The sequence below is a fragment of the Protobothrops mucrosquamatus genome, unplaced genomic scaffold, assembly GCF_001527695.2.
Source record: "Protobothrops mucrosquamatus isolate PMUCROS unplaced genomic scaffold, P.Mucros_1.0 scaffold912, whole genome shotgun sequence".
NCBI classification, from domain to species: domain Eukaryota; kingdom Metazoa; phylum Chordata; class Lepidosauria; order Squamata; family Viperidae; genus Protobothrops; species Protobothrops mucrosquamatus.
The window spans coordinates 88,742-114,569 of NW_015387163.1; the positions used below are offsets into that span (position 1 = coordinate 88,742).

General features: G+C 37.2%; 2 protein-coding genes across 2 annotated transcripts in view; both read left to right on the top strand.

Moving 5' to 3' along the window:
* Nucleotides 1-1,470, top strand: part of PREX2 (phosphatidylinositol-3,4,5-trisphosphate dependent Rac exchange factor 2) — a 74,051-nt gene extending 72,581 nt beyond the window's left edge. Inside the window, exon 39 of the mRNA XM_015819391.1 lies at nt 1,172-1,470. Within this exon, the coding sequence (XP_015674877.1) occupies nt 1,172-1,217 (46 nt within the window). The 3' untranslated portion in view covers nt 1,218-1,470. The remainder of the gene's footprint in view (nt 1-1,171) is intronic.
* An 8,133-nt stretch (nt 1,471-9,603) lies between these two features.
* Nucleotides 9,604-25,828, top strand: part of CUNH8orf34 (chromosome unknown C8orf34 homolog) — a 92,383-nt gene continuing 76,158 nt past the window's right edge. The window contains exon 1 of the mRNA XM_015819392.1: nt 9,604-9,836. Coding sequence (XP_015674878.1) covers nt 9,768-9,836 — 69 coding nt within the window. The 5' untranslated portion in view covers nt 9,604-9,767. The remainder of the gene's footprint in view (nt 9,837-25,828) is intronic.

Genomic DNA, 25,828 nt, shown 5'->3' on the forward strand with positions numbered 1-25,828 from the left:
CCTTCTCAGGGCTGGAAACTGTGAGAATGCTAGGCAAATAGCCAGAGTGTTCTCCATTGTGTGCCTGCTTACTCTCATATAACCCCTTCCTTTCCAATCTCTTCACTCTGCAGGGGGGGGGGGAGAAATAGGTCAGGTACAAGACTAACTGGCTATAATGAGTGAGAAAGAGAAAGATGCTGCAAAGGTCATAAATGTATGCCTTGGTCACAAAATTATTTTTTTAGCATTGTTGTAACTTTAAACAGTCATTGCATGAGGCAGTCAGTGAGTGCAATCTAACTGTAGATCTTTACTGCCACTATGATGAGCATATCAAGCCATCTGCATCATCTCTTTTGTTCTTCTTTTTTCCCTTAAAAAGGGAAAGAGATTTGTGCTTTGGTATTAATCAGAGAAGGACAAGGCACTTGTTACTGACAAGGCAATCAATATTGGTTTGGCAATTACTAGGAAGAGAAAACTCTTATGACCAATGTCTACAAGCATTATAAACTTGCAAACAAGTCAACATATTTGGTTTTATAGCACTCTGATATCCTAACACATCTTTTGACTCTGCCCTCAGATTCTTCCACTCCTTCTCCTACACTATTCTTCTAGAAATGTTCTAAAACTTAAATATATTGTGATACTTTGATATTACAATGCTAACAAAGTAGAAAAGGCTAGTTTAGCGTATCATTTGTTATTGTCAGGTCTGTCGTGAAAGGGTGGAAATTTGAATTTCTCTCTGTAGAAGTGGTGGCTCCCAATAAATGTGATGAGAATCTCCTGGAGTGTTAATTCTATATATATATATATATATAAGTCCCCAAAATAATAATGGGGAAGTTGTAGAACTCCTGCAACAGACCAGTACTTGGAAGTGAAACACATACACGTTTCCTTTTTGTTAAAATAAATGATGTGCTTCTTCTTAAGAGCCAGACAGTAACTAATATAACCGTACTTACATCAGTGTAAAACTATTTTCTTACAAAAGATTCTTACAAAAATTAAATTCATTATGCATACTTTAAGGGTAGTAATTTTATACTAGTTTACAATCTGTATTTTGTTTCTGACTCAACCAATGTATAGTTAATGGGGAAAAAACACATAGTGATTAAAAATATTTGAACATTTTTCATGTCACAAGAGCTATTATAATTGTTCTTTCTATTGACAGATTGTACAGACTGTGTCAGCCACCCCCACCTGTTGGAGATGAGTAAAGAGTCTTATCTGAGGATTAAACAATGTAAACAGTTTCCACAAAGAGAAGGATAATAGTCTTTTGAGTATGGATACAGAGTCCTTTCTTCTTAAATGTGACTATGTAAATAAAGAGTAATGACTTCTGTTGGGGGAAAAATAATATCTGGACTTATTGTGCATGTTCTGTGAATGTATTCCTTGGGCTGTTTTAAGTGCTTAATTCAGCAATACCAATTGTTCAACTAAGTATGGGAGGAACATGAAAACAAAAAAAAACCCACTGGAAAAATACTGCATTATACTATTTCAAAAAAGCAACATCTTCATCCATAGGGTAATCATTAATGCTCTGATGAAAGAGATATTCTATACTGAAATGCTTTCCTAATGCATATCTCAAATAGTCATAGAAACTCTACTGCCTGCTTTGGCAACAGTATATTTTAATGTAAGAAATTCAATTTGTTTCATCTGAGGTGAGAGACTGAAGCAACAGATGGAACTGATGAATCAAAATTATGTTCAGTGCCCTAATTCATATATTGTTCAATGGCTTTTGACAGGAATCTTTCCTGTAATAGCAAATGGTGAGCATTTGTAGAAAATTCAACTGAGATACTCAATCTTACTCATTTTTCTACCTCAGTTGTTTACATGAAATCACAAACTTTGACTAAGAAAAACATCCAGTTAACATACGTGTTTTAACTCAAAATTATATTTCATCAAACTAACTGAAAAATGAATGTTTTATTAAGGTCTTAAAATTAAGGCATAATTTTTAAAATAACACACTAATAGCTATATTCCATTCTTTCCCTAACATTCAAGATTTGATTTGCAGGGACCATATATATAGTTTGCTTTAATTTTACAGTGTTGTGTGAATCTACTGTGATTAAAAAGAAAGCCTTAAACCCTTTTGTAACTTGTTTGTCTTAACAACAGTGTAGCTTATTCAGTTCTAAACTAATAGCTGACCTAGAATCTTATAGCCATTAGTCTTAGAGCCCATCCCGGCCCCGCAAAGGAAAAAACATTGCAATATATCACGATATATCATGTGGCGCTATCAAGTTTGACATTCATGCTCTAGACTATTAGGATTTACCTAAAAATAGAAAAAATAGGTTTTGTTTTAGAAACCAATGGAGTAAGGTAAGGGTTAGCATTCCCATTCCACATGCAGGCCTTGAAATCCAATCAGTATACAACTGGTGTTTTTTTCCAGACAATTTTTACATAAATGAAAACTATACAAAAGGGGTATGTTTATGGAGATTCTCAGTCATCCAAGTCATAGTTATCCAAAAGATGCTTTTTCACGAGGCAACTGGACTTTCTTGTTTTTCTTTGAAGACGTTTCACTTCTCATCCAAAAAGTTTCTTCAGCTCTGACTTGATGGTGGGGAATCAAAATGGGAAAATCTATCAAAAATTGGTTACCTTTGTTTCTGTTGTCTAGGTTCCATTGACTTAAATGAATTTATGCTTAATTAACATTAAGCCAGACTTAATACATTGTGATAATTGTCTAAATGTATTGTAGTATATATCAAGCAACAGATATTGTAACAATGATGCAAAAAAATCTGTATCCCATTCCCATAAAAACAGATTTTTCTGGCAAGAAGGGTCTAGATTGAAAGTGCAATTGAATATATATTTTCAAAATAAAGTTCCCCTGAATTCAATGAGTCCCAAGTAATAGATAAAGGATTTCAAATGAACAAACCTCTGTCTGATCCAGTAGAAATTGTTGTGTTTTATATTAATTCATATAAACTGCTTATTAGGTTATATCTATTAGGAATGGAAGGGAATAAATAAAAATAACATGAATTCTGGCATTTATTCAGTGAAGTGCTCAGAACCAGTTTTTAATTAGGAAAAAAACACCGTGGTATTGTAAGTTTCTGTTATAATACAAGTTTTTAATCCGACAAAAGGCTAGTATAGTTCTATATTGTTAGATCATGCTGTCACACTGATTTCCCAAGAGCTTGGAAGTAAAAATTAATAACTATTTCTTCCTATCCCTGTATTTTCTTGAATGACAAGAAGGCAAATGGCAAAGTTTAATATATATGTGCATTTTGGATAAAAAGAAATTACCACAACATGCAAATGCTGGTCCTGCAACAAAGTAATCAAGTGATCAATCACAATATTCTTTCACTGTAAGGAATCAGTGCAGTATTTTCTAATCAAAAGTGAATGCATTACATAAAACTGTTTGCTTCATCATAACTATTAGCTATATTACATTCTTTATCAGCACAATAGCAAACAGTAAATTATATATAAATACATGCCAGATTAAAAATACTAAATTACAGTAAAAAGCTTAAATGAAAATGTTAAATAGCAGTGGGAATTTATACTCATATATGTACTATAAAATCAAACACAATGAAGTCCAAGTGTTTTTGAATGATACATTATAGATCAAAAAACAAATACTTTACTTTTTAATATCCAGAGGCATGTTTCACTTACTGAATTTCAAATATCTTTTGTGTATGTTTCTTTAAAAATCTGAACTTTTTTGGTATTTAAATGTGTCCAGATTGTACATTTGCAGCATTTAAATTCTAAAATATAATATATCAAACCCCTGAAATGTAAAAGAGAGTTGCCCTTTAAGTTAGTTTTCAGTTTCCACTTTGACTGGACAAGGGATCTGTCCTTCGGTCAAAAATATTTGCCTATGTAGCAGTAGCATTTTTTTGCCCTGATATTTGTAACTTCTGGTTCAGGAAGTAGCACTGTATTTGTAATCTTTGGAGTGTCTTTAGAAATGTGTTGTTAATTTACACTTCTAGTCTTTCAAAATGGAATGTTTTGGTTTGATGGTAAAAAGAAGCTAGGGATTATCTACTGGTACTACTGATAAAATAAGCCTTTTTCAAGGAAGCTTGATAAACTTTACATATCTTTAATATTTGGTTCTTACTCAGCCCCCAGTCCTGATCAGTTCTAGGTTATTTGGGTAGATCAAGTTGCATAATTCATTTATTCTTTTAGAAGTTGTGGTATCAGCATTTGAGGACTCCTGTCCTAAAATGTTAATGTATTTTCAAAAGGCCATTGGAAAAATCTCATTCCTCATGCGATAGAAAAATCTCATTCCAAATGTGATAGGAAGAACCATTTTCAGGTTAGAAATATTTTCATACTAGTGAAATCCTGCCTTTTACTCTCCCACCAGATTAAAAAAAATAACTGTGCCCTACAGTTCATTGGAACAATTATTATATTCCAACAGTGCCTAGAAATATTTCTACCTTTAACACACATCCTGCTTGCTATTGGCTATGGCCATATCATTACTATTACATTTGACTGTATTTCCATAACTCATGCACATGTCTTTATTTGAAAATATCACAGCAATATTATTTAATCTGTAGCATGTATATAGTGTAAGAAATAAATCAATGCTTATGCCTTTTGTCAGAAAAAAACCTCTTTTGTTTTAGCAGTGTTAGGTTATGCAGAAGAATATATTTTTTTAATTACTCAAACTTAAGTCTAGAACACTGCTGTGTTTTTGCAAAAGAAAAATAGTACATGAAAACATTTACAAAATATATTAATAGCTTAACTGTCTTCAGTATATTATTTTGTATGTCAACTTTTGTTTCATAACATTGATAAATAAAAATAAAACCTCTTTATGGGTGGTTTTTGTTTTGGATTGTATTAGGATAGAGGTTTGTAAATGGTATTGGAAGGGTATGGATATGTGGGTCCCCAAGTTTTCCCAGAGCCAATCAAGCATGGGAACAGGAAAAAAGAACTATGTTTTTATTAGTTCAACATTGTTGGCTCTTGTCAGGGCTTTGAGTGACTTGAGAAGGAGGGGCACCTGTTGATTGTTTCCTACTCATTGGAGATGGCAAGGGAGCCCTCTGGAGAGACCCCAGCAGTTATGGTGCAAGGCCACTGTTTCTGGTGTGCCAGTGAACTGTTGGCAGTGCAGTGATGAAGATGGAGTTGGCAATGCTAGAAGAAGTTGGTGGCATGTTTTTGCTAATGGAGGTGGCCATACAACAGCACCATTGGCCACAGAAGATCACATAAGAGCAGTTCTCTTTTGCAGATGATAGCATTCTGACAGCAGTGGACAGGCCAGCAGTGATATTGCTGAACTGGCTTGGATCACCTGAATCTTGCATTAGGCCAGTAACCATCTTGTCTCTGACATGAAGCTTGGAAAGAACAATTATAGTTATTTGGAGCTGCTGACCCACTACTATGGACTTTCCATCTTTTCCTGGTAGACTGGCTTATGAATGTGGACTTTTTTTTCACTGCAGAGTTGGGTTTGAATTACAGCAGATACTTTTTACCAACCTGGGCTCTCCTTGACAGACAGATAACGAACAAGAATGGAGATGGATAACTGAGACCAGATAGCTCTCTTTTCTGAGTATGAATGGTATCTTGTGAAAGGATGTGTTTATTGTAGATGTTGGTTTTATTTAAAAGGAATTCATGTTATTAATGTGAAAAATAACATGGAGGTCATTCCAATATTTTATCTATCGAAAGCAATCTGGGGTAATTGTACTTGAAATATTCCTTTTATCTTTCTGTGGTATTACAAGCCAAACATATATCATTTGTAGAGTTGTTTTATTTGGGGGCTTGCTCTCTTACAGTCCATTGGCCAAAAGCCCCATGATCATTATATTGCATTTGAATAAAAAATATTTGTTGCATTTATCTCCATTTACTGGTTTCTTATTAAAGAGAGCATTGTTCTCACAACACATTACATTAAAACATAGGCAGTTATGTAGTAACTGATTTACATGTGTGAAATTGTAAATGAAATCCAAACAGTCACAACTGATATAGTTAGACCTGTATTTTTTTATTATGACTGAAATACAATCACTGTTTTGATATTAGTGAGGCTGTCCTGACTGACATAATCCTAATGCTTTGCAGTTTAAAACAATACAGCCCGGGCCCAAGTGGGGTCATTTGGAGGAAGAAAGAGGCATGGGGATGCTGCACATCCCCATAGTCAGTTGTCAGCGCAAATGACTGCAGGGGTACTGCAGCCATCATAACTTTGAAACAGTTGTAAGTAATTGGGGCAGGGGTCTGTTGTAACTGAACAGTCATTAAGTGACCTGTCATAAATAAAATGCCACAATATATCTTTCCCTTTTTGCAATAGTACTACTATTATAGTCAATTTTTAATTGACAAGTTAACCCCAGGCCACATGGAATTATGTTGTCTATTCTTATCAGTTAGCTAATATATAACCATTCCAGAGGCTGAGAGTTGATAACTTTCAATAAGCCAATTCAGTCAGCCATGTATGCATCCTTCCAAGTATACATAATCATCTTTTTTGCACAGTCAACTTTGTTATATACAAAGTTCTTCCTAAACAGGCAAATTCCAAATTTGGGGAATCTAATTAATGACACTTTAATATCCTTAAATCTTGACTTCATTGGTATCCACTGGTGATAATTGTGTCAGATTGGCAATATGACCCATACATGCTGCACCATCATATATTTTCTAACCTACCCCTTTGCCCACAGTTGTAAAGATTTTTTTCCTTGCCCAGTTGTGTCTGACTCTAGGGTGTGGTGCTCATCTCCATTTCTTTGCCAAGGGAGCCAGCATTGTCCAAAGATATTTTCCATGGTCGTGTGACCAGCATGGCTATACATCAAAGGCACAAGGATGCTGCTACTTTCCCACCAAAGTGGTACTTATTAGTCTACTCACATTTGCATACTTTCGAATTGCTAGGTGGACAGTAACAGGCAGGAACAGGAGCTCACTGCATTGCGCAACGCTCAGGTCTCAAACTCAGCATCTTTAACCACTGAGCCATTGTGGCCCTCATGGGAGAAATATCTAACAAAAAATGAAATATCAGTGGCCAAGCCTCAAACCTTTGAGTTAATTTTCCCTAAAATATATTACATCTTCATCATAGAAAAAACAATAACTATCATTTTTGAATACCCATGGAAGGGTCCAAGGGCAGAACTATTCTGGCAAATCAGTGCCTAGCTATGCACAACATTTGAAGGGACACTTTGCAAAGTGAATTGGTATGAAAAGTCTTTGAAGCACTGAGGCTACTGAACCCTCCAAAAATTGGGGAGATTGCTTCAAAGGGGTTCTTGATTGTTTTTGCATGTGAATCCATGCAGCCCCTTCAGTTTACTGCCATTCTCACAGGAAGCTGTTTGTGGCTGCACATAAAAATCAATCTGGAAAACCAATCAAAGTAGCTTTGCTTAACCCTTCCAAAGGTTGTGTCTGTGTCAGTGTAACGAGGAACCAATGCTGTGCATAACTCTAGTATTTTCTAACTGGCTGTATATCCCTCAGGGCAGCTGTACTGTAAATAAAGGAACATTTATCCAAAGAGCCCAGGATACACTCTCTACATTCCATATATATCAATCAATCCCAAAGTGTTGGGGACTCCTGCTTTCACCTAAATGACAAAAACAACTTATATGACTGTGAAACAAATGATAACACTTGGATACTGTCACTCTACATCAGAATAGAAAACATTTTGAAAAAAAGAAAATGCTAAAAAGAAAAGTTAATTATATCACAATACCCATTTCCCCCACAGAGTTGGAATTCATGAAGAACAAAATATAGGAATCTCACAGCTTGTATGTCCCAGCAAATGGAGGTATAAATAACAGCTTCCAAACACCTACAACAGAACAGATCCATTATTTTCCCTACAGACTAAAAGTAAACATTTTCACCACCACAGGAAAAGTATAAGTAATTGATTTCACATTGTGCTTTATATACTATAAATGATTAGATTCCCACAACATACTAAACCAAAACTTATGGCTTACCTCAATGTGTAAACCTAGCCAGTGATATTCCTCACTGTACTGAACCAAAATGTGCTTTCATTATTTTAGCTTTGGGGAATCCATCATTATAACTTAAATATCATATTCAAACCAGGCTATTATAGCTTGTCCAACAATTTAAAAAAAAAAATCTGGTTCAGTTTCTGGTTCAAACAATATATTAATGGTTGTACAAATCATGACTGCAGAATTTGTCCACGACTTAAGATCAAACAATCCACCTTATGGTTTTGTGTGATGTGAACTGGATAATGCCCCAGACATTGCTGACTTTATACCTTGGCTTTATTTATCTTGTATCAGTATTGATATACTGTATAGGATATAAGCAGGGCTTTTTTTTGTCATAGAACGCCCAGAACGGAGTTCCAGCACCTTTTTGGGATGGAACCTTGTAGGGTAGGCAAGGCGGGTTGTATGACATGTGTGAGTTCTGGCACTTTTTTTATATATATACAAAAAAAGCACTGGATATAAGGAATTTTTATACGATTTTTGAATTCTGCTGGTAAATTATTTGTTTTCTCCTTATTCAACCTCTGTGTTATTTGTGTATCAATTTCCTTGAAGTCTGGGGAGTCATAAATTTTCAAATAAATGAAGCACATCCTTGTATAGAAAAAGAAGCCATGCAATCCTTATTCCTAAACAAACCTAGAGATATCAGTGGGGCTTAATGTCAAATAACTGAAGGTTTCACTACAGTAACAATTACGGGACAGTTCTGAGCTGCCTTTCCTAGCCACTTGGATGGGAGGTGCGTATTTACGACCGATACTAGCACCCAAGGAACAAGAAACGAAACTCCAAAGGCTGTTAATGGACCCCATTCTTCCCTTAAAAACACCCTCCTTGCTGTACGAAAGGGTGATTTTTTCCCCCCTCCTTCGTCACGGTTACCTCCAAGTACATATCAGCAGCGGGGCGAGAGCTGAAAGAAATAAGGGAAAGAATTACAAACCACGTGAGAGAGGCCGTGTATTCGCTGAAGCTGGGCGGGTACGGGCGCCGTTTCCAGCCTCCGCCGTTAGCGCACACGCCGCTTCAGCACGCATTTCAGCTCAGCCGGCAACGACTTCGGCCACTGCGGTGCACTCCCGAGGCTTCGTCCAGCCCACTCCCTTGACCCGAGAGAGAGAGAACCGCGGGTGTCTCGCAGTCCGAGAGAGTGGCGGTTTTCCCCGCCTGGCTCAGGCTCTCCCCCGCCTGGCTCCGTTTGGGAAGGGCAGCGCCGTTGCTATTGGCTTTGCGAGAGGCGCTGTCGCTAGGGCGGCAGCTTGGCGAGGTGGTTTCAAGCGGAGCCGGGGCTGCGCTCCCTGTAACCAAGGAACGGGGCGCCTGCATAGGCGACGCGCGGCTCTCCCCGCCGCGTCCTCTTCGCTGCGCGCCAGCCCGCGCGTTCCGGCTTCAACCTTCACGGAGGAGGGAGAGATGGAGGGGTTTTCTTGCCCCATGGCTCGGGGTCGGGCTCGGCTCTAACAGGGGACGGGGCGTCCAGGTAGTTCAGGACCGGTGCCGCTCGTCGGACCTCAGGCTTTCCCCTACCACAGTCCCCGCCCTGCCCTGCTGTTCCCAACCTGCTCGTTCTGCTGGAGGGCTGGGAAAAGGATAGCCGGAGTCGCCGGAGAAGCAGCACGCGAACACCTGCCTGCCTCGATCCTCGGCAAGCTGATGGCGTCTCGCCAGCAAAACAGAATCCAAGCCTACCTGGAAAGGAATAAGATCGGGCCCCTGTTCGAGGTAAGAGCCCCTCCAAGCCTCCAGCTTTCTGGGCTTGGACCGAGGCGGCAGCGCTCGGGTCTTTTTGGCGCGAGCGGCTGACCGGGCAGGTGCGCGCTGGGTCATACCAAGTTACTTCGAGTTTGCTTTAATTAAAATTGCAATTCCTGTTGGAAGCAAGCGGTGTTGGAGAATGATTCAAATCGTTGTCGGCTATTAGCGATCAGATAGATCAAATTTTCTCCCAGACGGTCGGACCTTCTCTTGGTCTTCCAAAGGTGCACCCATTTCAGTGCAACCGAGTCCCTCTACCATGCTGCTGGTCGTCCTTTTCTTCCGTGCCAATTGTGCGCCAGCGTGCTTTACCTAAAGAATTGCCGGTGCATATGCGCGCACACGCCTCTTTTTTCCCCCTCTGACACACATTCTTTTCCTGCTTCTTTTTCTTTCTCTTTCCACTCGAATCAATTCGGGAGCACGGTCTCATAGTCCTGCCCTGTCAAAAACAGTACAGAAGGGAACTAGAAATATTTGTACCCTCAAATTCAGTTTTCCTGTCATACGGAGTTCCTGTCATACGAAAGGCGGTACAGCTTCTAATGTTCGCACTTTTATGACTCTCTTGGTGTCTCCAGACAAAGAAGATTCACCCGCAAGGAATCCAGGAATAGTACTGTAAGCTTCCTTTGGTGGAGAGACACATAAGCCTTCCTTAACTTTTAGCATTATTGTTTATTTAAGTGTCTTTTGTATATCCCATCCTCTCTCTTTTATGCATGTTCTTTGTGACTTCAGTTTCCGGAGTGGCAGATGCCTTTTCCCCAGTGCATAGACATTAATAGCTCAGATTAGTCAAATTATTTGGGCAGTTTAGGCAGAAAATCAGCGAAGTGTAGTTCTATACAATTGATAATAATAAAGCACATTACTAACAATCTGCTCAGGCATTTTAGGAATGCCTGAAGCAGCAGTGGTAGGGATGATTCTCTAGCTTTATATTTATTTTTTATGGTTATTGATTTTTATAGTAATGTTTTTGATAGTTGTGAGCTGTTCGCAGTCACTGAGTCAAGCAGAATACAAATTTAATAAATTATTATTATCATCGTTTATTGCACAGTCAGCCAGATAGTTAGAATGGATTTGGCATTTTTATCCACCTATCAAGCCCTTCCCAAGTATAGGGATAGACAGATGTTTTTTGGTCCTGTTAAGGGTATCTTTACAGCATATGTTGTTCCAAGTAATGCTGTCCTTTGCAACTGATTGATGGTGATATTATCAATGCTAGTGGTGTTCAAGGGTGCTCCAGTTGTTTTGGGATTACCCCCAAGTACTTAACACTATTGGTATTATCTTTGGTTTCTTTTCCTGTAGTCTTCCTACTTCTGTTTGCAGGTCTATGTATTTTGTGATTTTTCTTCAGTTCTTTCACTTCTGCTGTCTCCAGGTACTATCACGCCCACTATTCAGACTTTTTTTTGTCTTTCTTGTTGACGGTTGTTAAGTCTGGGGTGCTACGTAACAGGTGCTTGCCTGTTTGAATATTAAAGTTCTAGAACACTTTAGCTATTTTATTTTCTATTACTTTGTTTATTTTGTGATCTCACCAGTTCTTCCTTGCAGGTAAGCAGTATTTCTTGCAGTTCATCCAATGCCCCATTGTTGCCACTTTGTCATGCCATTGCTTGTAGTCAATCTGTGTGAATCTTTTGCAGCAGCTAAGTAGATGCTGTTTTTTTCAGCTACTTTGCAGAGGCAGCATTTGTTACTGTCATCTCAATACTGGCTTTGTATGCATTTGTTCTTAAGGCTTGGTTTTGTGCAACCAGAATTGGTCCCTCTGTCTGTTTCTTCAACTTTCCTTGCCAGGTCTTCTGGTCTTTTGCTTTGCCTGCTTTTTTTTTTAAGTATTTGCCATGTAATACTTTGCCTTGCTTTGTCTCATTTTTGTTCTTTGTTTGTCTTTCTTGTAGGCAAGTTTGGTCTCATTCGTATTCAGTTAACGTTCTTGGTGTACTAATTTCATTGCATCTTTTTCACTGTCCTTCAGATATTCTTCCAATGCCCTTGTTTCTTCTTCAGCTATCTGGTGTACTTGTAACATTTCATGACCACCTATGTTCCTTGGTAAGTATTATTATATAGAAAACAGTGTGAAATCATAGCTGCCAGTTCTTTAGCTGGTGTTAGCCTCCATTCGCATTGAATTTTTCTAAGAAACTAGGATATTGCAATATATCAACTACTATATGTACAAATCCAAGCAATGTGGCCTTCTGTAATTGACAGATGGAAATTTTTGTCAATGTGCAGATGTTATAAGTGTTACCAAAGGCTTTTTGGCATGGCACCCAGTGTGCCATTAACCACTGGGATCACTGTCATAATCTTTCACTTTTGGTTTTCCAATCTTGATACATTGTGATTATTTATTTATTTATTTATTTAATGCCCATCTTATCACAAGGTAACTCTGTGATCTTCTCCAATTCTTTGACTTCTATTCTGCTATCCCCTAGTATTGCCACATCAAATATCAACACTTTCTTCTTTTCAACCAGTTTAATCTGATGTTTATGTGCCAAGACTTTATCAATTTGTATCAAGAAATCCAGCAATATTTGAATCTGCTCATTTTCAGCTACTTTTTCAACTATACATTCCCACCAGTTTCTCATTACTGGCACATTATAATTTTTACAAATGTTCCAGTGAATCATTTTGGTGACTTTTATGTTTATAGCCATTGGTTCAATCTACTTGCATGAGTTGAGTGTATGGTCTACCATTTCTTCTGCCTCTTTGTACAGTTTGCATTTTTAATCATTTGATGGTTTTTTTTTTAGTTCTGGCTTTGGTTGTATTAGTTTGACTAGCTTGCTCCTGAGCAGCCAAATTCTTTGGTTTCTTTGTTTAATGTTCCAGTTGTAAGCCATTGTTAGGTTTTATCTTTATCCACTTTCACCTTGATCTTTTGTAGAAATTGACCATGCAATCCTTGCCAGCGTTCTCTTCCTGTTTTTACTATATTATTTCAATATTCATGTTTTATTCCCTGTACATTAAGTTCCAGGTTTTAATTTGCATCAATGCTTGTTCTTGGCTGTCTTTTACATAATTACCTAATGCTTGCTTTTCTTCTTTGACAGTTTATTTGACTTGAAGTAAACCTCTGCTTCCATTTCTGTGAGGCAGGTATAATCTATAATATCACTACAAGGATGTAATAACTGGTAAATAGTCATCCATTTTCTTGTTTTTCAGTCATTAATTATTATGCCCTTTCGCCCATTAACCTGTATATTCCTTCTTTACTGTATGATTTGACTTTCTCTGTACTCCCCCCCCAACTCTTATTCTCCCATTGACTCATACCCCCTTCACAATGTACACAATATACCCTTTGTTTGCTTTGAAGTTTTTTTTATCCACCTCCTTTGCCTGAAGATACCATCCTGGACATACTTGTCTGTTGCTTCATCTGTTTGACATTTGAAAAAATTCAGTTGAGCTGTCATTTGTGAAAGGATTTATGCATATTTATGTCTGCTGCCATCAAAATTCTCATTTGATTATTTTTTTTCTGTTGGCCTGCTGCAAAGAATCAGGAAAAACCATCTGGAGTATATGTCAACTTCAGGTTGCAAATAACTCAAACCTTGTATGAGCCCATTGTCTATGTCAGTGGTTCTTAACCTGTGATCTGCAGATCCTGAGGGGGCATGATGTTGTCACAGGAGGTCTGCAAAGACTTGAAGAAATGTTATGATTTAAACCTTGAGTTAAGACTTGGGGGTCCAGAGCCAGGGTCCACAAAAGGTATTTAAAGGGGGTCCATGGTGAAGAAAAGACTGAGAACCACTGGTGTATGTGGTTCTATGAGAAAATACTGAAAAGAAAGGATCCTATTAGTTGCCAGCTTGGGCAAGCAGGGGGATATAAAGGAGGAAGTAACACCATGTGTGTCATTACATCTTCTCACGAATGAAATGATTTGTATCATTTACACAATAACATTATGGCACACACAATGTCATCATAGTTTCCATTGGACACGTTGCCCGGTCAAGCTACAGAAGATAAGTCGAAGGAGCCATTGTTTCATTCTTTTGATAATTAGAATGGAAGGGAAGAATTGTGTTCCAGAGTTTAAAGGACTGACAATTGATGTGAGTTGCATGTGTTGTCAGAATGAGGAAATATTCATTTCAAAGTATATTGCAAAAGTGAATTACTTCATTAGTTATTATTGGGATTGCTCTAGTACTGTGCTTATGTTCTCTCTCAATGATACCACGATTTCCAAAGAATTGTCTCCCTTACTGTTATAGAGACATTCTAGAGAAGTAGCTGCTAAGTACAGTTTCATATATTAAGGGAAGGTAAATTGTGAACTTCCTATTTCCATTGTTTTTCTCTCAGTGAGAAAAAAAATGTTCATATGAGTGGTTTTTGAACCAATAAGCATAATCAAGTGAAGACTTCGAAAGGTTTAGAAGTTGTTTAAATCTGAACAACTGCAATTGTTTAGATATTGTTAGAAAATATGTTTTTGTATTTACCGTATTTTCCTGCGTATAAGACGACTTTCTAAACCCTGAAAATCTTCTCAAAAGTCGGGGGTCGTCTTATACACCCAGTCGTCTTATACGCCGGAAAATACGGGTATTCTATTTTATTCCTTTACACATGTGGTGTGGCATATTACTCATCAAGTTTTCTCTCCCCCCTCTCTCTCTCGCTCAAACTCTATATTTTAACTGGAAAAGTTGGGGGTCGTCTTATACACCCAGTCATCTTATACGCCGGAAAATACGGTAATTCTTGAGGCTTCAGAATCCCAAGTTACTGCTGAGACTTTATACTGCTTATAATCTTCATAAATATGCATTAAAATGACATTGGATATGCCATTCATTGACTACTTCTGGACAACATAATAGTTAAGAGTGTCAGAGCAACCTGAAGCTTTCTGCTTCTTCCTGAATTGATAACTAACAACTAGTACAGTAGAGCTTGGGGTGCAAAAGTCCTACCCATAGGCCACTTATGACCCATTAGCACCACGGTTTGCATTCTACAGAGCGTCCTCCCCCCGCACTAGGAAACTTTGCTTTTGGGGGAAGGAGGAGTTGAAAGTTTTTAAGAGGTAAAATGTGTTCCTTTATACAAATAATAAATAAATATTACTTGAGTTGTAATGGTGCAGTGGTTAGAATGCAGTATTGCAGGCTAACTGCCCACAGCCCAGGAATTCAATTCTCACTGGCTCAAGGTTGACTCAGCCTTCCATCCTTACGAGATTAGTAAAATGAGAACCCAGATTGTTGGGGGCAATACACTAAGATTGCAAACTGCTTAGAGAATGCTGTAAAGCACTGTGGAGATGTGTATAAGTCTAAGTGCTATTGCCATTAATTTTAATTATTTAAATTTAAAGTTAAATTTAAGCAATTTAAATTTAAACAATTTAAATTTAAACCTTAAATTTAAAAATAATAAATGTGTTCAATCACACTTTTTAAAAAATCCTGATATCTCAAAAAGTCAAACTGGTATTTCCCATTTTAGTAGGTATTTTGCGCCTTAAAACTATCTCAAACTATCATTATTATCATCCTCATCATCTTTGTTATTGCACACTTTGTTGATGAAAGAAAAAAATGCTGATGTTTGGGAAGCAGCACTTTGTATCATCCAATCCCTGAATAAAATAAAACATAAGAAAAATAGAGATACAAAAATGTACAAAATGAGGGAAAATAGCCCCACTCACATATGAATGGCGCATTCAGTATGCCATGTAAAGCTTATGCGGTCCTTAAACTGAGAAAGATTATGCAACTCTAGACTAGAAGGTAGATAACTATGGTGGTCATTAAGCAATCACCATAGTTGTTATGTGAAGCACATGGTTATAAAGTGAATGGCTGACTGGGGAATTCATGGAGTTGAAGTCCAAACATTTTAAAGTTAAGGAGGTTTGAGGAACATTGCTCCAAAACATGTTCCAGCCTGATTGACCTATTCCAAAAAGGATTTAAGTAGCTGGTTTTCCCCCCCAGCTGCTTATTTTGCTACAGCTGCTTATTTGGAAAAAAAAAACCCATCAAAGACTTTATACATTGGGAGAAAAGAATAATGTATGCATTCTTTTTAATTTATAATGTACTCTTTATATTTATTACATTGAAGAAAACATATACAGTAGTTGAAATCTGTTTTTTGTATAGTTGAAATCCAACTTTTGTCTAGTTAGCACAAAAATGTGATAAAAATTCTTCATAGTTTTTTATTGTGGTTCACAGATTACACAGAAATGTAACAATTCCACCCAGGAAATAATGAACCAAAAAAGCAACTCAAATATACCGTGAAAGAACAAAACGGCTACTAAGACTAATTTTGAAGGAAAGATGAGAATTTCATAGAGATCTGTATGTTTTAGGGGCTTGGAATAATGAGCAGAAGTCTCTCTGAAAAATAAATAATAGAGCTAAATTGATGCTAAGACAGTAATTGGAAGCTTTGAGGAATTATCAATGACTAATATACATACTGGTTGTTAGGGGAGGAAAATTTGGCTGAAAGAATAGTTATATAGTGTTTCAGAAAGGTGAAAGTACCTATTCTAACAATGCACTTTCAAGGGTATGTGTGCGATGGAAACTGGTTGCACTCTTTAAAGCAACTACATCTTTTCTGGCCATTGGCATCAGCTGCTGGAGACACCTGAGAAGGCACCTTTTAGAATCCAGCTGAAGTGTCTTAATGGTGCCTGGAGGATATACATGACTGTACAGGCAAAATATGTATGTCTTGATTGCTTTAGATGACAAGTCATGAATCTTATTCCCTTGTCCAAGACTTGATTAATGATGAAACTTGGGCAGACTGCCTGTTCATCAGTTTTAATGTTTATGTAGGTTTAATTAAGTTATATAACTGTTCGATGCTTTCTCTCAGAACCATAATTCTTTCCTTGAGTGGTTCTTTTGCTGCAGGTGCATTTGTGATTACTACTCAAGGAATAAATACTAAAAATGACCATAAGAGTTTATTGTCCCTTACTTTAAGAGACTTTTGCATTTATAGACTTGAAGAAATGATTTGAAAATTATTTTTTCTACTGTCTTTTGTTTGTTTGTTTAAATCAGTTGGGGTTCTTTCTTCTACATTCAACCTGAGCCTAGAAACTCACTGGACTTTGGACCAATTATTTCTTTCGACTCAGCATACGTCATGAATGATGATTGTGGAAAAAATTAGATGACACTTGATGACACTAGGATAGAGCTCTAACAAAGAAATATATTCATATATATTTGCAATCTTTACCTTCTTTCAGACAAATTATTTAGGTTTAAGTAATATATTTTGCCACAATAGGCTGTGGATGGCGATTGTAGTATTAAGAAGCAAAGAACATACAGAAGAAGTGAAATATAGCATGTTTTATGAATGAGACAGACAGAAATAAAAATTCTTAGGTGAGGAATATATTAAAGGAAAATAATACACAGGAAGAGTAACCTCAGGTCCCTTCTTCTACCTGGAAACCATTTTAAAACCACTATTTTGAAAAAAAGCAGGTGCTCCCTTAAAGCTGGCTAGTATGCAGTATTTACCCAGGCTTTGATCTGCATTGAGGATCTAACTGAGAATGTTCTCACATTCCTTATTCACAATTCTAATTAGATGTATTTTCTTCTTATACTTGTTCATTGACTGCAATAGACATTTTTAGAACAAGCCAGTTCAATTCCCCCCCTTTCTCCTTTATTCAGGTGGCTGGCCTTGATTATAGCACCTTAGACCTGAACATGGGCTGGGAAATATAAAGTAATTAGATGGCCAGTTAACATGAACAATGGAAAATATGGTGTTAGAAAATCAGAGGTCCAAAGAAATAGAGAAAAATGTTGGTGCATATCTGTGAACATCTTCAGTGTGAGAAACATCTTTTATAATGATGCTTCAGATTATTCATATTGCACTGTAGATGTTCAGTGTGACTCTGTGAAGGGACACATATATGAATACTAGAAGGTAATTGGCACATTGAAATGAAGCCTGCATGAATATGCTTATATGTTTTTTTCTGTTGGAATGGAAAAATATTCTCATTAATGTACAATGGTCATAATTTAGACTTGGTGAATTATTAAAGGAGCATAGCTTGTGCGCATATCATCCTTAAGGTGGTAAGTCTAGCCTTATATAAAATGTAATAAGCCATTTTACTATTTGAAGGAGTCAACAATGCTGCCTTATCATGGCAGGTGTGTGTGTGTGTTTGTGTTGTGCATTCCTGGGAAGAATGAGTGACGAATGCCAGACAACAGTGATATAGCAAGGCATTGGAAAAACATGATCATGTAGGCCACGAGTGTCAAACTCTATCACAACTTTTTTCACATTGCCGGAGCTGGGTGGGCACGGCCTCTGCATGATGCAACCAGCCCATGGGCCGGCAGTTTGACACTCTTGATGCAGGCAAAGATATAGTTTTATTCTGTGCAGGAAAAGCAAGTGGTAAACCACTCCTGTATTTTAGTAGGAAAACCACACAGGTGGACAATATAAAGTGATTGATGATATAGTGCTGGATGATAGGTCAACCAGGTCATATTGCACTCAACATGCTAATGAGGAATAGCTGAATAGCTTTCAGAGTAATAATGGTGTGTTTTGATTAAAGCCTCCAGGATTTCTAGTTGCTGATGTTGCCATGCTAAAAAGAAAATATGAAACTAAACCAGAATTAATGGAGGAACATGGAACATAAGAAGGTTGAACAAGGGAAAATTAAGCATGTAAAATATGAAATAAATAGATAACAAATTAGGCATTAGTGAATTAAAGAAATTGGAATTGGACATTCCAATTCCAGATGATCATTTTGTTTATTACCTAGAATACAAAAAAACAAGAAATAGCATTGCTTTCAAGAAGAATACAACAAGGACAACATGTGAGTACAATGCAGTGAATAACATCAATTAGATTCCATAGATAACCCTTTAATATCATGATTATCCTGGTTTATACTTCAACCACGGACACAAAAGAAGAGGTTGATCGATTTTACAGTGAAGTTCAGTCTGAAATTGAAAGAACAACATTGTGTTGCTTGTAGTTGGAGACTGGAATGCCAAAGTTGGAAATAATAAGGAGGAAAACATAGTTGGATTATATGATCTAAGACAGGGGTTCCCAACCCCTGGTCCGTGGACCAGCACTGGTCCATGGCATGCCAGCAACTGGGTTGTGCAAAGCCCCATCCATGGGATGCAGGCAGCATGCGAAACATGTCTCCTCCTGTCCATGGAAAAGTCTTTCTCCACGAACCGGTCCCTGGTGCCCAAAAGGTTGGGGGCCAGGTCTAGGAAATAGATATAATGTAGGACAATGGCATATCTATTTCTGCAATCCAATGATTGATTTATTATTAATATAGTCCTGCAAAACCAGAACAATGCTTATTAGGGAACATCACCAGGTGGACTACACAGATATTAAATTAATTTAGTAATGATATGAGGGGATGGAAGAATTCAGCAATACTTGCAAAAACATTTCCAGCTAAGCTACAAAACTCTTTTTAGCTCATTATTCTCTGTACATTTTTTTTTTACTTTACTCACCATTTCATAATCTCACTTTGGCTCGGCTACCAGTTGATAGGATCTACATCTGCATTCCCAATATATCTGTAGATTGCATGCCCTCACAATGAACTTGCCATAGACAACTTCTGGATTATAAGAATATAAAGTGGAGTTATGTCAATTAATACTAACCAAATAGTGTGATTCTGGATTCCAGATCTATATTCTAACAAGGTTATATTATCATGAGGTTACAGATAGGCAAGAGCTATATAGTGTTATGTGCAGCTACCAAATATGTATACTCAGTACCTGATTCCAGATAGGAAAGACTGTTTTTCAAAAAGAGCTATGCAAATAAATGTAGACCAGAAGTTAGGAACTTGGTTACCTGAAATGTTTTAGATTTGAATTCTCACTGGTCTTTTTTACCATGGCTTAGTACAAAGAATTGTGGGATTTGTAATTTAGCCATGGTGGCACAATGGTTAGAATGCAGTATTGCAGGCTACCTCTGCCCACAGCTTGAAGTTCAATCCTGACTGGCTCAAAGTTGACTCAGCTTTCCATCCTTCTGATGTGTAAAATGTTGGGGGCCATATGGTGATTCTGTAAACTGCTTAGAGAGGGCTATAAAACACTATGAAGTGGTATATAAGTTTAAGTGCTATTGCTAGTGCTACTAAAGAAATCTAGTTACTTATCCCAATATTGATAATCTGATCAAGAGTGATCAGTTTTCTAATTCAGTGTGAAATAGCTCCCTATGTATTTATCTCATCACTGAAATTACCAGTTCACATAGAAATCATGAACGTTTATGACATAAACTATACACATATTGTATATCAAAGTTTAGGCACCACTGTTGACATTAAATGTTTCAGTGGTACATTAGAACATTCAGTTTGACCAGGAATGTTTAAACTTTTTCATCCAAATGTAATTTGACAAACATTTAGGAGTAGAAAGTAGAACATTGACAGATAAAATGTAGAACACTTTAGTCCTACAGCGTCTCTTTGTGTCCCTATCTATTACTTGCTGAATTGTTAAAGGGTCTGTTTCATTTTTTTTTAACCTTAGGAAAATGGAACTGAAGGACATGCTTAATGGGAAGAGAAGACTGCAGGTTTTTTCATGAACTGATAATGGTTTTCTTATTGTAGAATTAATGAGNGTCTCCACCGCCACCGCGGCTATCACGTCAGCTAGCTCGGGCAGGGCCGTTGACACATAGCAGGGGGCCAGGTATATTATCAACAGGCCCACTTGCACCCCTTGCCCCCATTTCACAAGGAGGGACTCAACACCGTCTATCTGAGGCACAGTGGTCTCCCTTGGACACATACTCTCCCTTATAATGACCGCCACCCCCCCGCCCCTACCCCGGGCCCTCGGCTGATGGAATGCCTGCGGTCCTTAAACTGAGAAAGATTATGCAGTCCTTAAACTGAGAAAGATTATGCAGTCCTTAAACTGAGAAAGATTATGCAACTCTAGACTAGAAGGTAGATAACTATGGTGGTCATTAAGCAATCACCATAGTTGTTATGTGAAGCACATTGTTATAAAGTGAATGGCTGACTGGGGAATTCATGGAGTTGAAGTCCAAACATTTTAAAGTTAAGGAGGTTTGAGGAACATTGCTCCAAAACATGTTCCAGCCTGATTGACCTATTCCAAAAAGGATTTAAGTAGCTGGTTTTTCCCCCCCAGCTGCTTATTTTGCTACAGCTGCTTATTTGGAAAAAAAACCCCATCAAAGACTTTATACATTGGGAGAAAAGAATAATGTATGCATTCTTTTTAATACTCTTTATATTTATTACATTGAAGAAAACATATAGTTGAAATCTGTTTTTTGTATAGTTGAAATCCAACTTTTGTCTAGCTAGCACAAAAATGTGATAAAATTTCTTCATAGTTTTTTATTGTGGTTCACAGATTACACAGAAATCTAACAATTCCACCCAGGAAATAATGAACCCAAAAAGCAACTCAAATATACCGTGAAAGAACAAAACGGCTACTAAGACTAATTTTGAAGGAAAATGAGAATTTCATAGAGATCTGTATGTTTTAGGGGCTTGGAATAATGAGCAGAAGTCTCTCTGAAAAATAAATAATAGAGCTAAATTGATGCTAAGACAGTAATTGGAAGCTTTGAGGAATTATCAATGACTAATATACATACTGGTTGTTAGGGGAGGAAAATTTGGCTGAAAGAATAGTGACTAAGGTTATATAGTGTTTCAGAAAGGTGAAAGCACCTATTCTAACAATGCACTTTCAAGGGTATGTGTGTGATGGAAACTGGTTGCACTCTTTAAAGCAACTACATCTTTTCTGGCCATTGGCATCAGCTGCTGGAGACACCTGAGAAGGCATCTTTTAGAATCCAGCTTGAAGAATCCTAATGGTGCCCGGAGGATATACATGACTGTACAGGCAAAATATGTATGTCTTGATTGCTTTAGATGACAAGTCATGAATCTTATTCCCTTGTCCAAGACTTGATTAATGATGAAACTTGGGCAGACTGCCTGTTCATCAGTTTTAATGTTTATGTAGGTTTAATTAAGTTATATAACTGTTCAATGCTTTCTCTCAGAGCCATAATTCTTTCCTTGAGTGGTTCTTTTGCTGCAGGTGCATTTGGGATTACTACTCCCTTACTTTAAGAGACTTTTGCATTTATAGACTTGAAGAAATGATTTGAAAATTATTTTTTCTACTGTCTTTTGTTTGTTTGTTTAAATCAGTTCGGGTTCTTTCTTCTACATTCAACCTGAGCCTAGAAACTCACTGGACTTTGGACCAATTATTTCTTTCGACTCAGCATACGTCATGAATGATGATTGTGGAAAAAATTAGATGACACTTGATGACACTAGGATAGAGCTCTAACAAAGAAATATATTCCTATATATTTCCAATCTTGACCTTCTTTCAGACAAATTATTTAGGCTTAAGTAATATATTTTGCCACAATAGGCTGTAGATGGCGATTGTAGTATTAAGAAGCAAAGAACATACAGAAGAGGTGAAATATAGCATGTTTTATGAATGAGACAGACAGAGATAAAAATTCTTAGGTGAGGAATATATTAAAGGAAAATAATACACAGGAAGAGTAACCTCAGGTCCCTTCTTCTACCTGGAAACCATTTTAAAACCACTATTTTGAAAAAAAGCAGGTGCTCCCTTAAAGCTGGCTAGTATGCAGCATTTACCCAGGCTTTGATCTGCACTGAAGATCTGACTGAGAATGTTCTCTTACTCCTTATTCACAATTCTAATTAGATGTATTTTCTTCTTATACTTGTTCATTGACTGCAATAGACATTTTTAGAACAAGCCAGTTCATCAATTCCCTCCCTTTCTCCTTTATTCAGGTGGCTGGCCTTGACTATAGCACCTTAGACCTGAACATGGGCTGGAAAATATAAAGTAATTAGATGGCCAGTTAACATGAACAATGGAAAATATGGTGTTAGAAAATCAGAGGTCCAAAGAAATAGAGAAAAATGTTGGTGCATATCTGTGAACATCTTCCGTGTGAGAAACATCTTTTATAATGATGCTTCAGATTATTCATATTGCACTGTAGATGTTCAGTGTGACTCTGTGAAGGGACACAGATATGAATACTAGAAGGTAATTGGCACATTGAAATGAAGCCTGGCATGAATATGCTTATAAGTTTTTTTCTGTTGGAATGGAAAAATATTCTCATTAATGTACAATGGTCATAATTTAGACTTGGTGAATTTTTAAAGGAGCATAGCTTGTGTGCATATCATCCTTAAGGTGGTAGGTCTAGCCTTATATAAAATGTAATAAGCCATTTTACTATTTGAAGGAGTCAACAATGCTGCCTTATCATGGCAGGTGTGTGTGTGTGTTTGTGTTGTGCATTCCTGGGGAGAATGAGTGACGAATGCCAGACAACAGTGATATAGCAAGGCATTGGAAAAACATGATCATGTAGGCCATGAGTGTCAAACTCTATCACAACTTTTTTCACATTGCCGGAGCTGGGTGAGCACGGCCTCTGCATGATGCAACCAGCCCATGGGCCGGCAGTTTGACACTCTTGATGCAGGCAAAGATATAGTTTTATTCTGTGCAGGAAAAGCAAGTGGTAAAACACTCCTGTATTTTAGTAGGAAAACCACACAGGTGGACAATATAAAGTGATTGATGATATAGTGCTGGATGATAGGTCAACCAGGTCATATTGCACTCAACATGCTAATGAGGAATAGCTGAATAGCTTTCAGAGTAATAATGGTGTGTTTTGATAAAGCCTCCAGGATTTCTAGTTGCTGATGTTGCCATGCTAAAAAGAAAATATGAAACTAAACCAGAATTAATGGAGGAACATGGAACATAAGAAGGTTGAACAAGGGAAAATTAAGCATGTAAAATATGAAATAAATAGATAACAAATTAGGCATTAGTGAATTAAAGAAATTGGAATTGGACATTCCAATTCCAGATGATCATTTTATTACCTAGAATACAAAAAAACAAGAAATAGCATTGCTTTCAAGAAGAATACAACAAGGACAACATGTGAGTACAATGCAATGAATAACATCAATTAGATTTCATAGATAACCCTTTAATATCATGATTATCCTGGTTTATACTTCAACCACGGACACAAAAGAAGAGGTTGATCGATTTTATAGTGAAGTTCAGTCTGAAATTGAAAGAACAACGTTGTGTTGCTTGTAGTTGGAGACTGGAATGCCAAAGTTGGAAATAATAAGGAGGAAAACATAGTTGGATTATATGATCTAAGACAGGGGTCCCCAACCCCTGGTCCGTGGACCAGCACTGGTCCATGGCATGCCAGCAACTGGGCTGTGCAAAGCCCCATCCATGGGATGCAGGCAGCATGCGAAACATGTCCCCTCCTGTCCGTGGAAAAGTATTTCTCCACGAACCAGTCCCTGGTGCCCAAAAGGTTGGAGGCCAGGTCTAGGAAATAGATATAATGTAGGACAATGGCGTATCTATTTCTGCAATCCAATGATTGATTTATTATTAATATAGTCCTGCAAAACCAGAACAATGCTTATTAGGGAACATCACCAGGTGGACTACACAGATATTAAATTAATTTAGTAATGGTATGAGGGGGTGGAAGAATTCAGCAATACTTGCAAAAACATTTCCAGCTAAGCTACAAAACCCTTTTTAGCTCATTATTCTCTGTACATTTTTTTTTACTTTACTCACCATTTCATAATCTCACTTTGGCTCGGCTACCAGTTGATAGGATCTATATCTGCATTCCCAATATATCTGTAGATTGCATGCCCTCACAATGAACTTGCCATAGACAACAACATTCTGGATTATAAGAATATAAAGTGGAGTTATGTCAATTAATACTAACCAAATAGTGGGATTCTGGATTCCAGATCTATATTCTAACAAGGTTATATTATCATGAGGTTACAGATAGGCAAGAGTTATATAGTGTTATGTGCAGCTACCAAATATGTATACTCAGTACCTGATTCCAGATAGGAAAGACTTTTTTCAAAAAGAGCTATGCAAATAAATGTAGACCAGAAGTTAGGAACTTGGTTACCTGAAATGTTTTAGATTTTAATTCTCACTGGTCTTTTTTACCATGACTTAGTACAAAGAATTGTGGGATTTGTAATTTAGCCATGGTGGCACAATGGTTAGAATGCAGTATTGCAGGCTACCTCTGCCCACAGCTTGAAGTTCAATCCTGACTGGCTCAAAGTTGACTCAGCTTTCCATCCTTCTGATGTGTAAAATGTTGGGGGCCATATGGTGATTCTGTAAACTGCTTAGAGAGGGCTATAAAACACTATGAAGTGGTATATAAGTTTAAGTGCTAATGCTAGTGCTACTAAAGAAATCTAGTTACTTATCCCAATATTGATAATCTGATCAAGAGTGATCAGTTTTCTAATTCAGTGTGAAATAGCTCCCTATGTATTTATCTCATCACTGAAATTACCAGTTCACATAGAAATCATGAACGTTTATGACATAAACTATACACATATTGTATATCAAAGTTTAGGCACCACTGTTGACATTAAATGTTTCAGTGGTACATTAGAACATTCAGTTTGACCAGGAATGTTTAAACTTTTTCATCCAAATGTAATTTGACAAACATTTAGGAGTAGAAAGTAGAACAGTGACAGATAAAATGTAGAACACTTTAGTCCTACAGCGTCTCTTTGTGTCCCTATCTATTACTTGCTGAATTGTTAAAGGGTCTGTTTCATTTTTTTTTAACCTTAGGAAAATGGAACTGAAGGACATGCTTAATGGGAAGAGAAGACTGCAGGTTTTTTCATGAACTGATAATGGTTTTCTTATTGTAGAATTAATGAG